Source organism: Trachypithecus francoisi, unplaced genomic scaffold (assembly GCF_009764315.1).
Source record: "Trachypithecus francoisi isolate TF-2019V2 unplaced genomic scaffold, Tfra_2.0 Lachesis_group11, whole genome shotgun sequence".
Lineage (NCBI taxonomy): Eukaryota > Metazoa > Chordata > Mammalia > Primates > Cercopithecidae > Trachypithecus > Trachypithecus francoisi.
In genome coordinates, this window is record NW_022681456.1 from 117814912 (window position 1) to 117832096 (window position 17185).

Below are 17185 nucleotides of genomic sequence, written 5' to 3' on the forward strand. Positions count from 1 at the left end.
GGTCAGGAGATCAAGAAATTCCTGGCTAACACAGTGAAACCCCGTCTCTACTAAAAATGCAAAAAATTAGCTGGGCGTGGTGACGCACGCTGTAGTCCCAGCTACTCAGGAGGCTGAGGCAGGAGAATCGCTTGAACCTGGGAGGTAGAGGCTGCAGTGAGCTGCGATTGAGCCACTGCACTCCAGCCTGGGTGACAGAGCTAGACTCCCTTCCAAAAAAAAAGATCAATTTTTCCTTTTGGTTATTAGGTTTTGTTTTCTGATGCCTTTCATTTTATTCTATAAATTCCCAGATCTATATTTGTGTTGACCACACTTGATTTTATAAATTTAGTGTGATATTGATAACCCTACTACTTAATTAACACTTAGTTCAATATGTACACACCTTTTCTCTACTCATTTCATTTCTTTCAACCTTTCCTGTTTTCCTGTCTTCTTCCATTGTGTTTATTTAAAAGTATATTTATTCAGTCACAGAACCTGGTTGTTGCTGAACTTGAGAGCTTGCTCTTTTATAGAAAGGCACCTCTTTTTTTTTTTTTTTTTTGAGACGGAGTCTGGCTCTGTCGCCCAGGCTGGAGTGCAGTGGCGCGATCACGGCTCACTGCAAGCTCCGCCTCCCGGGTTTACGCCATTCTCCTGCCTCAGCCTCCCGAGTAGCTGGGACTACAGGCTCCCGCCACCTTGCCCGGCTAGTTTTTTTTTTTTTTTTTTTGTATTTTTTAGTAGAGACGGGGTTTCACCGTGTAGGCCAGGATGGGCTCGATCTCCTGACCTCGTGATCCACCTGTCTCGGCCTCCCAAAGTGCTGGGATTACAGGCTTGAGCCACCGCGCCCGGCCCCAGAAAGGCACCTCTTAATAAAAATGCAAGTCAGTCCATCTGAGAGTAGGTTTGATTTGCATAATGGAGTAGGCCTTGGAAAGGACTTTTACTTTAAGATGAAATGAAACAGCCTTGTTAAGATTTTAGCGGTCCTGATACCTTACAAAGGGGCACAAACACATTCTCGAAGTGCTCTTACTATCCTCCAGGCCCTTTGCTCCCTTACTTTAATTCTGTAATTAATTTGGATATCTTAGTGATGGGGAATCTGCCTATTCCTTCTCCTCTTATTACACTTCCTATTGCTTTCTTCTGGCTATAAAATTGTCTCTGTGACCTAGAATATCAAGAATCTTGTAGACATTCTCAGAGTGAATGAACACCTTTAGTTTGTTTCTCTACTGTGGCTTAAATTTGGTGATTAAAGCACATCCAAAGAGAGACTCAGTCAGGGAGGAAAATGGGGCCAAATTCAAGTAGAAAGGACAATTATCTTCTGAAAGAACAAATAATAAAAAGAATACTGGCTTCTGTGAAAGTTGTGTAGTTATCCAGAGTGGCTCTTAAACTTGTCAGATCTGCTTGAATTTCTTTGAAAACTCAGAATGTTCTCTTTTGTGTGCAAGGGTTTAAAGAAAAGAATGGGTCTGGCATTTAACAGGCAGGAAAGATCATGATTCTCTATCGATATGCTTCCATTGTGTGTTTCAGTCATGACATTTTTGATTAATGGTGAGACTGGAGAACATCAGAAATTTACCCTATCTTGCAAGATACTGCTCACAAAACTCTGACACTATTCAGAGCCATGCTAAGGAACTAACTCCAGCCTCAGTCATCAGAACAAAGTGATGATGTGGTATCAGAATTTCTAGTTGTCAAAGGAGATGATCATTGAGGATTTGATGAGTAGAGGAAAGTATTTCCCCTTATTATGGGAGAAGAAAGAGATTTTTTTGTCTCCCATATTCTGCTTCTACTCTGTGCAAATGTGGAAGTGAAGATGGAGTACTCAGAACTTCTCAGGACAGCTGGGTAACCCTGGCCTCTTAGCCCATCGTTTCTACACTTGCCTTCCTTAATCTGGTGGAGAAAGTCTCAAGGAAAGCCTAACAGTTCTAGACTTTTTCAGACACAGATCCTCCTCAAGAACTGAATTTAGAAGAACAGAAGAATTTTCTTTATTAATATAATAGGAAAGAGACTAGGAGGAAAACCAGATGGATTTAATCTGAAACCATACTAGTGTCCTAACAGGATTAAAATCCCTATGATATTATACAGTACTGAGATTTGAATAATATGAAAGACTTTAAGATGCTGGAAAAATATAATCACAATTGGATAGCCAACAAAGATAAGTTAGATTTGAGAGCTATCTGGTTGCAGCATCCATGACCCCATTTTAAAAAATTCAAATATTTACTGAGAGCACCCTGTAGGCCAGACCTCAATTCTAGGTGCTGGGTTATAGCAATGAACAAACACATACCGATCCCTGCCCTCCTGGTGCTCACATTTAATTAGCAAGAGGCAGATGAGTTCATAACAAACATGTCAAATAAGTAATCATGTAGTCCCTCTGATGAGAGATGCTATGGGAAAAAGAAAAATCAAAGCTGGACAAGGGGATCAAACATGCCTATGACAAGTGAGGACAGGCTTCAGCATTCCATGGTGTGGTCAGGATTGAGAGCACTGTATTGGGAAGGCAAGATTTTAGTAAAGACATGGAAGAGGTGCATGTGTGATACCTGGATAGCTGGAGAAAAAGTGTTTCAGGCAGGGGAAATAGCTAGAGCAAAGGCCTGGAGAAACAATGTGTGCACATTCAAGACAGATCAGAGTGCATGGAGCAGAGTGAGGGCCTGGGACCCGAGGGCCAACAGGGGGTCCAAATCAAGGGTGCTGGCTAGTTCTTTGTAGTACACTGGGAAGCCTTTGACGGTTTTGGGTAGACAATAACATCGCGTTTACAAAAGAACATCCTCCTTTGTTGAGCATTAGACTAGGGGGTTGAGACAGAGCCACTGGTACCATTGAGCAGACTCTTGCAGGGATTGGATGAAGGACGTCAAGTATTGCTGGTAGATAAAGAGGACTGCAAGTGGACACTGGCGTTGTCAATATCAAAGTCACCTGCCTTTTACAAGAGGAGTTTCCGTGAAGTGGTGGAGTTGAAAGTCTAATTGGAGTCAGTTTATGAGAATGGGAGAAGAGAATTAGGAGAAATGAGTATAGATGTTGCTTTCAAGGAGTTTGCTACAAAGAGATGTAAATAAGTGACTATAGCATTTTCTGTCACTCTGGCTGGCTACAAAAGGGATCCCCTCACGTTTTGTAAAAGCACAGTTTATGTATAACTTTTCAGGCGTGCTTTATTTCTATGAGGTAGATATATGCCGTCAGCATAAAAATTAGAAACGAGGCTGGGTGTGGTAGCTCACACCTGTAATCCCAGCACTTTGGGAGGCCGAGAAGGGTGGATCACCAGGAGATGGAGACCATCCTGGCCAACATGGTGAAACCCCATCTCTACTAAAAATACAAAAAAATGTGCTGGACATGGTGGTGCACGCCTGTAGTCCCAGCTACTTGGGAGGCTGAGGCATGAGAATTGCTTGAACCTGGGAGGCAGAGGTTACAGTGAGCCAAGATCATGCCACTGCACTCCAGCTGGGCAACAGAGTGAGACTTCATCTCAAAAAAAAAAAAAAAATTGAAACTAGATGAGATCATCAAATTCATTTCAGTTACTTTCCCACCCAGTAAACAAAACTTCTACAATATTAATACAATGAACACTAGAAAAACGTGTCATGTGTCAGCTAGGGATCTAGAGATGAACAAGGTATAGTTTATAGTCTTGAGAAACATTTTTAGTCGGATAAGGCAAGTAGGCATGTTTACTGTGTAAGTATGATGACTGAGGCATGTACAAAATGTGATAAAAGCAAAGGGGAGATAGAACTGAGTTGACTAGGGCAAGTTAGAAAAGATGACATACATAAAAGACCTGACATTTGAACTGGGTCTTAAGGATAATCATAAAATTTTCCAGCCCATGTACTGGGGAACAACCCTCTGTTAGATAATAATCCAGCTCTTGTTTGAATGCTAACAGTGACAGAGAGCTCACTACCTTATGAGACCCATTCCATTTTAAGAACCTATAATTTTTGCAAATGCATTTCTTATATTGAGCCCAATAATGCCTTTTAATACTTCTACTCTTTGTTCCCAGTTCTCTTCTCCTCTGAATTTAATGGGCAAAGATTTGTCTTTCTACCCAATAAGTCATTTCAGTATTTGAAAATAGATATGTTCTCTTTGAAGCAATTTCTTTTTGGTGTTGAAAAGGGGGACATGGGTAGAGTCAGGTTCCCAGGGAAGCAGACTCTGAGCCTGAGGTTAGTGTGCAGGGGGTTTTATTAGGGGGTGCTTTTGAGATCAACACCATGAGCGGGAAGGGAAGATTGGACAAGGCTGGACAGGAGAAGTGTAGGTGTGATGTAGTTTTAATGGAAGCTCCAGAAATCCTGTGAGGGAATTCTGAAGATAAACTGACCCTTTGGAGTTGTCCAGAGTTAGAGCAAGAAGACTAGGTCTTTATACCTGTGACAGCCAGTTTTTCAGTGCCATTTACACCAGGAAAGGGACACGGCTTTGGGGATGTGGGCTTTTTCAGCTGAGACAGTCCCCAAAGGTGTTGGGTGGAAGCCTATTGCCAGGGGCACTACCAGCCACTGGGGCACTTAATCCTTTGTTTCTGAAGTGGATCGATCAGGGATCTGGATGCTGCAGAAGAGGAATCTTACGTAATGCTAATTTTTTAGACAATTATTTTCTGAGGCAGATAATAAGATAAAAAAGCACCTCTTTTTGTTTCTTCTTATTAGCAAATAAACACCACAAACATCAAAGTGATGGGGGCCCCACATTATGGTGCTAGACTGTTAGGGTCTAGTGTACAATTCTACCTTCCCTGTGCTGCTTATTCATCTCTGTGAGGGTGGCCCTTTATGGAGGAATATGTTAAAGATGCTCTTGAGGTGAATTGAAGGAGTATGTTCGGGTAATAAATTCGACTGGGATTCTTCACTAGGAGGAGACTGCTCCAAGGACCCCTGCATGTCAACATTTTGTAATGACATTAGGAGATAAAAATGTAAGTGGGGAAGCATAGTGAGCTGCAAACAGAATTATATCTCTGTCCTTCATCCTTGATGACTTGTGGTAATCACAGCGCATGCTGGGTGCCTGCAAAGATGGATGTGTGGCCACCAGTCCTTTCCACTCTATGCACACATGAAGATTGCCCTTTGATTTGTGGCTATGGCCATAATTTGCAAAGCCTGTCACCATTTGCAACTTATAGCTAGCCTAGAGTTTTACTGAAAAAGAGTTGTCCCATTCCTGATCACTGTATACCGTATTGATGTGTCAACTAAATGAATAATAACTGCACTACTCATTATACCAGAAAACATTGGCCCAAGCTATTATTCTGTTTCTTGACTTCTGTTTGGCTTCATTACCTCCTTCGGGTGCCAGGTAAAATGGTCATGTAAAGCATCCTTATTTAATAAGAGCTTGGCAAAATAAAATGGTTGAGCTGGGCATTGATGGGGGCAGAGAAATCAGGAAAAAGATCAGATTGTGGAGGACACTAGAACTAGAAGGTACAATAAGGATGTGGTGAGGGATGATGGAGCCATATTAATTCTTCTCATTTCTCACTCTCATTATGCATTGGCTTCCTTCACACAGTAGCTGGCAGTGTCTTTACAAGCCATTTGCAATTGGGGGAGAGACAGTATTAAGAGAAGCCTAACAGAGGGCAGGGCCAAGTCGGTATTTAATAGATTGGTTTTCTTTTAAATTCAATCTAATTAACATAAGCCCATTTACTATGGACCCTCGTGGCTTTTGTATCTCTTGCTATGTATTTGAGCCAGCTGTGGTTTCACAGCACATGAACTTTGCATCTATTCAAGGGCCTTCTTGTGATAAGATCTGTTCATTTATCACAGAATAGGTAGACCTGCTTTGTTTGCTGCTGGGATGCCTTTCATCCCAAGCTTGTACATCTTGAAGCATATTGGAAAGTTTCTTCACTTTGCTATAACCACTGGGCTTGTGGAAGCTCATGTATTAATATTTCTTATTTGGGAATCCCCCAGTTTTTCTTTAACTGGAAGCATGACAGGAAAAACAAATGGGTGTCTCTTTAAAGTGACAGCTATTCTAGGGGTGTCACCCTGCCGCTGGTCTTCCTTTCCTGTCGTCGTCCTCTGTAGGCCACTGACAATTCTTGGAATAAAATTGTATTGTCCCAGATTCCCACTTGTCTCAGTCCTTTCAGGCTACTTATAAACTGAGTAGCTTATAAAGAACAGAAATTTGGGTGAGCGCGGTGGCTCACACCTGTAATTCCAGCACTTTGGGAGTCCAAGGCGGGTGGATCACAACGTTAGAAGTTCAAGACCAGCCTGGCCAAGGTGGTGAAACCCTGTGTCTACTAAAAATACAAAAATTAGCCTGGCATGGTGGCGGGCGCCTGTAATCCCAGTTACTCGGGAGGCTGAGGTAGTCAATTGCTAGAACCTGGGAGGTGGAGGTTGCAGTGAGCCGAGATTGCACTACTATACTCCAGCCTGGGTGACAGAGCAAGACTCCAGAAAAAAAAAAAGAACAGAAATTTATTTCTCACAGTTCTGGAGTCTGGGAAGTTCGAGATCAAGGTGCCAGTAGATTTGGTGCCTCGTGAGGGCTCATGCCCTGACTCATAGAGAGCACCTTCTTGCTCTGTCCTCACAGGGTGGAAGGAGCAAGGCAGCTCTCTGGGGCTTCTTTAATAAGGGCACTAATTTCATTTATGAGGGCCTCACTCATCTCTTGATACCATCAGATATCATCACCTTGGGAGTTAGGATTTCAACGTATGAATTTGGGGAGGACACAAACATTCTGACCAAAGTCCCACTGTGTTATATAACCTATTAACAAGATCAGCTTTGCCTAAGAGTTATACTCATGTATTAGGAGAAGTCTCGGAACAGGGACTGGCCAGGGTTTGGAATAGATACACATGATATAATTATTCTATTTTGAATTCATTCCCTTTTTTCTACTCACCCATTCTTGGTACCTCACCCTCCCTGCTTTTCTCAATTACATGATCCTATCAAGCTCCCCTTCAACTGCATCTTTAAGTCCAGAGAAGAGAGTGCTGGTGGGCACCATTTCACCCTTAGCAGGAAAAATTACTTCTATATGACCTAGCATCCAGGGTTTCATTCTGGGTAGCCTGTGGAAAACGCAAAAAGCGCAAGCTGCGAGAACAAACGGCCCAGGCAGAGCCAGGGGCTGGCAGCTCTCACTGCCGAATCAGGATTTTTGGATACCAGCTGGATATTTCCCAGTCTGTATTTTTTTCAATAAAGGGTGCTGAAGAAATGCTTGGCAATTTCTCAGCTGCGCAACAATATGTTCCTGAACTAAGAAACCACTGTATAATTTTGTTTAAAAGCCCAGGTCACTTGTAACTGTGCTTTGAAGCTCTCATTGGGGGATAAGAAGGAACTGCCCCTTAGAAAAAGACACAGTTTTGTTAGCCTGGATTGCTATAAAATGGAGATGAGCTATGGGGTAGAAGATAGGGGGCACAGAGCAAGGAAAGAGATGCCATTACCCAGGAGGAAATCAGGGGAAATAGTCAAGAGAGGAGGACAAGGCTAAGAGGGTGTTCATTTTGTGGTTTCGGATTCATCTAGCTAAAGGTAGAGATAAAATGCAGGGCTTGACATCTCAGAACAGCAGGTGAAACGCAGCTTAAAATGGGAGACATTTAAAATGGCTTCTCCCTGGAAAGGAAGGAGAAATCAGAAGATGCTCAGAATTGACAGTGGAGTGTGTGTGCAATGCCCAGGTCAAACCAAGATCTGTGGTGTCCGGTAGGTCAGAGAAAGAGCATGTCTTCTATATGTCTGAAGTAAAGCTTAATCAGATATGAGTTCAAATGGCAATAATTTTAACTTGCAGCTTAGACATACTGTTTGAGCCTTATTCTTTTCTGCATATATTATCATCAGAGCAGAAGTTAGAGAGAAAACTAAATGCGATATTAATTTAACATTTGTATGTTTATACAATATATACTGATCCAATTTCATACTACATATACTTCTCCCTGATGTCTGTACCTGAGTACCATTCACCTTCTGGACCACTGAGCTTATCTCACCTCCATAGATAGGTTTATGTGTAGATCAATGACATTTTTGGATTATGCACTCTGTGACTGGGTGATACACATTCACAAGGAAGAAATCCAAAAGCCTTGAAAAATGGAAAGTATGTATGTGTATGTCTGCATGAGCATCTGTATTTGTGTTTGTATAGCTCATTTGACAACAAAACCTGACCTGAACTGACATGAGGCCGTTTAGAGCCTTTATTCTACACTATGTGACTCTTCGTATGTTTTGCTATAGAAATATTAACATATTTGATTTTGGGAAGCTTCCCTAGGCTCTGGCAGTAACCCCAAGGATTTCAGACAAGGCAAGTATAGACCTAGGTTGATTTCCTGTAAAGTCTAGGAGACAATTTTTGGAAGAAAGGTATTACAAATGTCTGCAATTTAAATATTTTAAAATATTTATTATAAATACAAACTTGTAAAGGCATTATATAAATAATAAGTAATGAACACAAATCTTTGTACTCACTTGGTTCAAAATCTCCGTTACCATCTTTGGTTTGATGTTTTTCTCTCTTCCTTTTCTTGTCCTGTTCTTTTTCTAGGATGAATCCTCCATGTTCTTCCAGTTTGGCCCATCAATTGAACAGCAAGCTTCCGTAATGCTCAACATCATGGAAGAATATGACTGGTACATCTTTTCTATCGTCACCACCTATTTCCCTGGCTACCAGGACTTTGTAAACAAGATCCGCAGCACCATTGAGAATAGCTTTGTGGGCTGGGAGCTAGAGGAAGTCCTCCTACTGGACATGTCCCTGGACGATGGAGATTCTAAGATCCAGAATCAGCTCAAGAAACTTCAAAGCCCCATCATTCTTCTTTACTGTACCAAGGAAGAAGCCACCTACATCTTTGAAGTGGCCAACTCAGTAGGGCTGACTGGCTACGGCTACACGTGGATCGTGCCCAGTCTGGTGGCAGGGGATACAGACACAGTGCCTGCAGAGTTCCCCACTGGGCTCATCTCTGTATCATATGATGAATGGGACTATGGCCTCCCTGCCAGAGTGAGAGATGGAATTGCCATAATCACCACTGCTGCTTCTGACATGCTGTCTGAGCACAGCTTCATCCCTGAGCCCAAAAGCAGTTGTTACAATACCCATGAGAAGAGAATCTACCAGTCCAATATGCTAAATAGGTGAGTGTGGAACAGAGGGCACGCTGATGGTGGAGATGAGAGGGGAGCTTCAAAGACGGGTTGGAAGTTCAGAAACTGCAGGAAGAACAGTGGTAGCAGGTTGCAGCCTGGCCTTGGGCATGGCAATTGGTCATGATTGGGGGAGTGTTTTGGATCCCACTTTGCCAAAACAACTTTCACTTATTGAGCATTTATTATGTGTTAAATGTTACTCTAAGGGTTTTGCATGTTTGGCTTCATTTGATCCTCAAAATAACTCTATAAGTCAGGTTTTAACAATTGTTTCTATTTTACAATACAAGAGAATAGGCTTGGAGGCATAAATTATACAAAGTCATGTTGCAAGTGAGTGGTCAGTTTGGAGTTGAACCTAGGCCTCTCTGATCTGTAAGTACTACTTGATCACAAGGAAAGATGCAGGAGACTTACAAATAAGGGAGGACCAGTCCACTTACATTTCGAATGTTGGTGTATTATAGAAAGATAGAAGAACAGGTTATGTGGATCTGTAGTCATATGAAGGATATTCTTCCCTTAAAGAAACAGGCATGGTTTTGTCTCTTGCTTTTCTAGCCTCTGCCTTTAAGGGTGAGGATGCTGCTGTAGAGGCGGCTTTTATGGTTGCTCTTAGTCTGGTTTGTTTAGCATGACCTCACCTTGCATAACCCAGCCATGACTGCAGTGCCTCCTCCGTGGGGTCATAAATGACTATGTGGGGTAGAAGATTCTATACTACACTTTTGTGGTTTTACTATTTGTATAAAACTTCTATATATGTGCATTACAAAAATTCAAACTAAATAGAACATAAAGAAGTGTGTTTTAAAAATAAAAATGACCTTAAATACAATTAATTGGAGATAATCATTGTAGAAATAATTAGTGAACATCTTTCTAGATATCTCTCTGTGCATGTACATTTATATGGATATAAAGCTACAGTGTTACATATATGGAAATATAAGTATACTTGCTGTTCAATAGCTTGACTTCTTTCATTCAATAATGTTTTGGACATCCATTTGAAGTTATTTTTAATTGTATTAAGATGTACAGAAAGGTATTCAGAAAAACTTAGTGCATACTCAGGTACTCACCATCCAGCTTAATAAATAAAATATTAAAAGGTATACTTGGGATGTTAGAAAAACATATAGTGGAGGTTGCATGGGTAACTTCTAGAAGGGAGTTGGACTGCAGTCTGTAGAGTAGAGCTTCAATTCAGAGTTGAAACTCAAACCAGGTTCACAGTAGTTATATCTGTGATTCAATCCTGATATTCTTCCACCGTCAACTCTCCAGAGGCTGCTCTTTCCATCATCCCTAGGTATTGCACCTTGCTTGGTACAGATTGTCTTGGTTTTTCTTCTACCTCTTTAGTTTCATTCTATTCCAGTTCCATCTGGGGCTCCTTAGCACACTCCTGTTTTATGCATCCCTTAAATATGGGCACTTCTTGGGGTTCTGTCCTAGACCTTCTTCCTTTCTCATCCATTCCCAAGGATACAATTAATGTCTGTATATCTTCCAAAGTGACATCTCTGGCTGGAACCTCTCCCTTGAGCTCTAAATTTGTATCCTTAGCTGTGGCCAGATATGTTTCTTTGGATTCCATGGCCACTTAGAACTCACAGTATCCAAAGCTGATCTTCTGTCTCTTCTACTAGTCTCCCATCCTCTCCTAGCCAAATCTGCACTGCTTGTAAATGATATATCCTATTACAAAGTTACCTAAAATAAAAATTTCCAAGATGCCCTTGGTTCCATATCCCTGACACCTCACAGTCAATCATACTGTTTGCCCTGGATTTTAGTCCCCCCACACCTCTGGAATGCCGTTCTTGTTTTCATCTCTCCTACAACATCCCAGTCCATTTTTTCTAACGTGCATTACTGCAGGGCTTCTTACATGATCTTTCTCCTCCCAGTTCTGCTGCTTTTCAATCTACATTGCAGCCAGGGTGATCAAAACTAAAAATGTGATTTTGTCATTCTCTTGCTTAATACCTTTCAGGGGCTTTTCATTGCTCCTATACTGAGGTCCATTCTCTTGAATATGGTTTATAAAGTCTTCAGCCTCATGGGCCCTGCCAGTCTTTCCAAAATTCTCTCACGCTCTTCTCTGCCTTGCATACTACCTTCCTGCAACACTGAACTTAGTTTAGTTCTTCGAAAACACCATGCTCTCTCTTGCTTTCAGCTCTTTCCTCTCTCTGCCTCAACTTACTCTCCAGGGTGCCCCTTCCCACCAAACACAGGTGCTGATGTTCCTTTACCTGCTTCATGCTCTTCATTCCTCAGATTCCTCAGGCTTCAGTCTTGGCATTACTTCTGCTGGGAAGTCTTCCCTGAGCCTTGGACTAACATCACTACATTCTATGCCTTCACTGCATCTTGTATTTTTCCGATAAAGCCACTCTTCAAACTGGCAATTGCATGTTTTATTATCACCCTTCCCTGTGAGCTCTGTGAGAGTAGTGACCTTCCCATAACACTCATTTCTCTGACCCCATTTCCTGCACAATGCATGGCACAGGGAAGTGAATGATGCCCTCCAAGCCTCAGTGCACACCTGCTCTGCAGGAGCCTTCCCGTTCTGCCCTGTTCTTGCAAGATAATAAAGATTCCCTTGAAAAATGTACTGTTGATTCAGTTCTGTAGCTTTGATTTTCCTCCCACTGTTTTTAGTGTTAAATTCAAATCTGATTCAGATTATTTTCCCAAACGTTTGCTAATTAAAACCAAAGCTAACAATGATGGACTACTGAGACTAAAACATCTGCCCAACAACACGAAGAAATCAAGTGAATGTTACCTTCAAGCTCATAAATATGGCCCAGGAATGCCTGCTTTTAACTTAAAACTTCTGCTGGGTAAACAATGATCTGCAGATATTATTATTTCCTGCTTGGCTTATGTTACATTACAATGTAAATGTCATCTCTGAAGCCTGCTCTCTAACCACATATCTCTGAAATCGCAATTGGTTTTAACCTTTGTTGCCATCTCTCTGAGGCCTGAGATGCTCCCATGTGGCCACCCAGGAAGGGGGCCCTACTCAGTCCTAGAGGCCCACATCCATCTTCTCCAGCGTAGCCGTCCTACAGGGAACAAGGATTATTATTCATCAGTTCTTCAGGCACCAATGTAGAGCAGAGAGATTGAGAAAGAGAGGGAGTCCAGCTTCACTTGATTTTCCAAATGTACTGCTTAAGAAGTGTCTTCAGATTTACCTACCTACTTCTCCACTAAAGCAATTCCTCTGCAAACTGCCCCAGTTCCCTGCCTTTACTTGGGTTCTGCATCTGGACATCTGGACATCTCTTGGATGTCTCCCCTGTCCATACACCTACATTCTTCCCTTATCTCTATTGTCTTTCTTTTCCGTCCTCTCCATCCAAATACATTGTCTGGTTTTTGACTCTCCATCCCTGCCCTGTCTTGAGAATATTTTAATATAGTTTCCTAGCAGGACCCAGAAAGGATTGGGGTTGACTAACGGGTTTATAGAGTTAGCCCCAAGTCTGCAATTTTATCACCAGGCACAGCACGCTCAAAAGCAGCAGTGGAATTCAATTAGGCACATTCAGTTCAAGCTCCTCCTACTTACCCTGGTCTGAATCAGACTCTCCACCCCCTTCAGAGCTCTGGTCTCACTAGGGTCACTCTTTTAAATAACAAACCAAGCAGCCACACCATTTAGGCACAGCAGGAAATCTTTGCAAATAAAATTGCTGCAAATGGCTGGTTGTTTTATAAGGATGACTTTTCCTTCAGCTTGCTGTTCTCCTCTCAGCAACCACAGTAGGGAGGAAGGCTCTCTGGGAGATTTCTGGGAGTGGCCCAGCCCCAGGATGACACTAGGGATATAGAGTTAGGAAAGTGGCTTCTCCTCTCACCTGAAAAGGTAGTAGCATTCATAGGCCCCTTTCCCCTCTAGAAGCATTGTAGGGGGAGGTACAGCTGTCATTCACACCTGTCCAGACTGCAGCTTTCTTTCTATGTGGGGGAAGTTCTTAAGTCTACACTTAGGGGATGGAGAGAAGAGGTTATACGATATAGCTGAATCCCAAAGAGACACATGCATTTGAAGTGATTCACCTGTTAGTTACCAAAGGAAGAATATATTTTTATGGCACAAAATCCTTCTCAGAGAGGATCCTTATTTCAATTCACTATCAAATGACATTATTTATCAGGTGTGAATCCAAATTCCTCACTGATAACTTCTTAACTCCTTGAAGCTTGGCCTGTTATAGACTTAGTGATTATCTCCAGATAGCTTCTGGGTTGCCTGGAGGAGGCATTTTGCCAGGGTTGCAAGAAAAATACTTAAGCCCAGTTAAATTTGAATTTCAGATAGACAATGAATAATTTTGTTAGCACAAGTCAGTCCTAAATATTGCGTGGGACATACTTATACCAAACGAATATTTGTTATTTATCTGAAATTCAGATTTCATGGGGCTCTTGTATTTTTATTTGCTAAATCTGCCAACTCTACTTGGTATACTTATAAAAATTAATTTCCTGTTAGAACTTCATAGCATTCACTTGTGCCTTATTAATAAATATAGTACGATGCCCTATACTATAGCCCAAGACATGCTAAGAGAGTTTTATTCCAACTGATAATTTTATTTGATTGAAAGAGCTGGAGAATTTCTTATGCTATATATTCTCTAAGGGAAGAATTTTCTTGGTTCTTGAGAAAAGTCTAAACATCTTTTGGAACCAGATGATCTGAAAATGTTTAGAAAATGATTAGATAAGTTTTCCAAACCCATCTTCATTCCCCTGAGCTGGGAAGCAATTGTGAGTTATTAGTAGGCATCTGTCTACATTTTTCATTTATCATTTCTCCAAGGAGTAGTGAGTGGTTATTTTCCTTCTCCATGTACTCTGTAATCTCCAATGGTCTGTTTCTGTCACTCACGTGATAGTACACCTGCCACGTACCTCTGTGCTCTCTTTCTGTCCTGAGAGCCCGCTGCTTCTCTTCATACAGAGCTACTTTTGGAACTTGTAGAAAGAACGGATGCTATTTGAGATAGATGGATCTTAATATAGCAAACCTCTTATGAATCTTGCCTAATTACTTTCCCCCAGTGTCTGTGGTTTTTCTACTTAACATTTGTTTCCTCCTTCCCCAAATTCTTCTTTCCCAGTGAAAGTTGCCATCTCAAAAGGCTGGGTCCTCCCAGCCCAGCCTTTGAGGGATGGGGAAGAGTAACTTTGAATAACTAATGTGAAAAAAAGTAATTTGTTAGGTTCTTAATGAAAGAGCTATGATAAGCTCAATCTTCCTACAACCTTGAGGCAAATTCCCCATCTTTGGAACCAATGCATGAGCCAGATTGTTCCCATGGGATCAATCAAATCAAATGAGGATTTGATTCTTGGCCTGGAAAGTGCTGAAAGGTTAAAAAATAAATGAGGAATTGAGTCAATTAGTTTTTAGACATTATGGGCAAGAGCTGGTCATTACCCATCTCTTATTTGTTATTAAATGTTCGATGAGTGCCAAGCACAGGCAGATTTATGGTAAGGAAAGCACATGTTATAGGTTCACTTTACTTCATCTAATTTACATGTGAAACAACAAAAAGGTGACATGAATGCATAGTAATAAGCAGTATAGCTGGCACAGTGGCCTTTCATCTTATTAAAGAAGTGCACCAGAGTCTAAGGAAAGCTACATTTTTATGTATATGCATAAAAATGCAAATTTTCATACAAAATATTTAGTAAAATGACACACACCTGTATATAGAGGGAGGGAATGACTTTATCTGCTCAGTAGTGTAAAAGGTTATATAAGTTGGGAAAAATAATCGGAGAACCTAATAACTATCCTAAAAGATACATTCAATGCTTACTGTAGTTCAGGCATAACAAAGCATGTGTTAGCTGTGTACGGGACAATCATTGAATGGGAGGATGATTCAAGCTCTTCTGTTTTCCTCTAGTCTTTCACATTCCTCATATCAGACATATAGATGGTCATTTCAGTAAGTGATTGTTGCTTCTTCTCCCTAAACTCAAACTTGTGAAAGGCATTTTCAAGTATTTAACACTGAGACCCCCTACAGTATTCTTTCCTTAATCACTATTTAATTCTGTGACTGACTTTTAAGATTTAAAACTCACCCATAATATAGGTGGTGTTTTTTTTCTTTGTCTGTTTTTTGTTATTCTTCCTCTTTCTCCCCCCTTTTATTTTTCTCTTTGCCTCCCTCCTTTTTGCATTTCGATAAAGTCCAAAATGGATTCCTATAGTCCATTTTGCATTGCTTTAAAGGAATACTAGAGGCTGGGTAATTTATAAATAAGTTTTTTGGCTCACAGTTTTGCAGGCTGTACAAGAGGCATGGTGCCAGCATCTGCTTCTGGTCAGGGCCTTAGGAAACTTCCACTCATAGTGAAAGGTGGGGAGTGGCGGAGGGGGGGCAGGCGTGTCACATGGTGAGAGAGAAAGCAAGAGAGGGAGGGGATGAGATGCCAGGCTCTTCAAACAACCAGCTCTCACATGAATTAATAGAGTGAGAACTCACTCATGACCATAGGCAGGTCATCAAGCCATTCATGAAGGATCCATGTCTGTGACACAAACTCACAGACATGGATCCATGATCCACCAGCTCAATCTCCAGCATTGGGGTCACATTTCAACTTGGGATTTGGAGGGGACAAACATGCAAACTATATCACTCCTTTAAAAACTTAGTATGATTTGGAGGAGAGGGCAGGGGATACAAAGGTTGAGTGAGTGGGGAAAGAGTTACATTTAACTGAGGACAGTGGGTGGGATGAAGAATGCACATCTGTGCAGGGGAAGAAGATACAGATGGAATATGGTCTATGGGAAGGAATAGGATGGTCTTGAAGACAGAAGCAAACCAGAGAAGGGCAATGGCTCTCAGTGGAGAAAGCAGACAAGCCTCATTCTGAAAACAGATTCCACCTCAGAAAGGACGTGGGTTGGTGACAATGGCATGGGTTAAAAAGAGGGTCATAGGTATATATTTAAATCAGCCCCGGTTGTCAGCCAGGCTGTGGAAGTTATGAACTCCAACGTTAGTTGTCTTTTTGAGTACTTACTGCATCCCCAGCGCTGTGCAGTTACCTAATTTGATCCCTGCAAAAATCCTGATGCAAATGTCCTCGAGAGACATTCCCTGATCACCCTGTTTAAAAGGGCAAGTTGTATCCCCACCCTCCCAAGCACTCTCTGTCCCTTTCTCCTGCTTTATTTTTTGCCATAGCACTTATCTGATATACTGTGTAAATTATATTTTGAAATATTTTGTCGTCTCCCTCCTCCCAGTAGAATTCATGCTCAATGACAGCAAGGTGTTTTTTTAACCTTTGTATTCCCAGAACAGTGCCTGATAAGTAGGCAATTGATAAATATTTATCAGATAAAAAAGCAGGAATGAAAAGACAGGAATCATTATCCTCATTTTATCTGTTTTTAAGGAACCCGAGGCCCAGGGATCCCCAGCTCAGGCTGTGTGATGCCAGAGTCTGGCCTGATCTGCCTTGGGGTTCCTGGATTTCAGCCCCTCACTGTGCAGTACATGAAGGAAGCTTTAAAGAAAACTCAACTTTCCTTAGCATCAGAGCATTAGAGCCGGAAGAGTCTTTAGTGCTCATCTAATCCAACCCTTTCAATGCATGTCTTCTTAATGAATAGATGGTAGGATGGAATTTACATATGTGAAAACACAGTCTCAGAGCAGTCACTTCTCTGTTGGAGGCTGGGCAGGCACAGAAGCCAGGTGTCCTGATGGCAGGAGCAGTGCTTTTTGCTAGAGCATGCTGCCTCTCCACTGCTTGGGCACATCCTCAGAAGGGCTGGCAGGCAGCCAGGGCTTTGCTGTTAACCTTTGCCCTGGCCTGCCAATGTCCCCACGGCTCTTGATCCCTTGGTTCTTACCTAGACAAGG

The 17185-nt window shown here is 41.7% G+C and overlaps 1 protein-coding gene across 1 annotated transcript in view; it reads left to right on the plus strand.

The window, feature by feature from the left end:
• The window catches only part of GRIN2B (glutamate ionotropic receptor NMDA type subunit 2B), a 434051-nt gene that overhangs the window by 225159 nt on the left and 191707 nt on the right, over positions 1–17185 (plus strand). The window contains exon 3 of the mRNA XM_033222803.1: positions 8638–9236. Coding sequence (XP_033078694.1) covers positions 8638–9236 — 599 coding nt within the window. The remainder of the gene's footprint in view (positions 1–8637; positions 9237–17185) is intronic.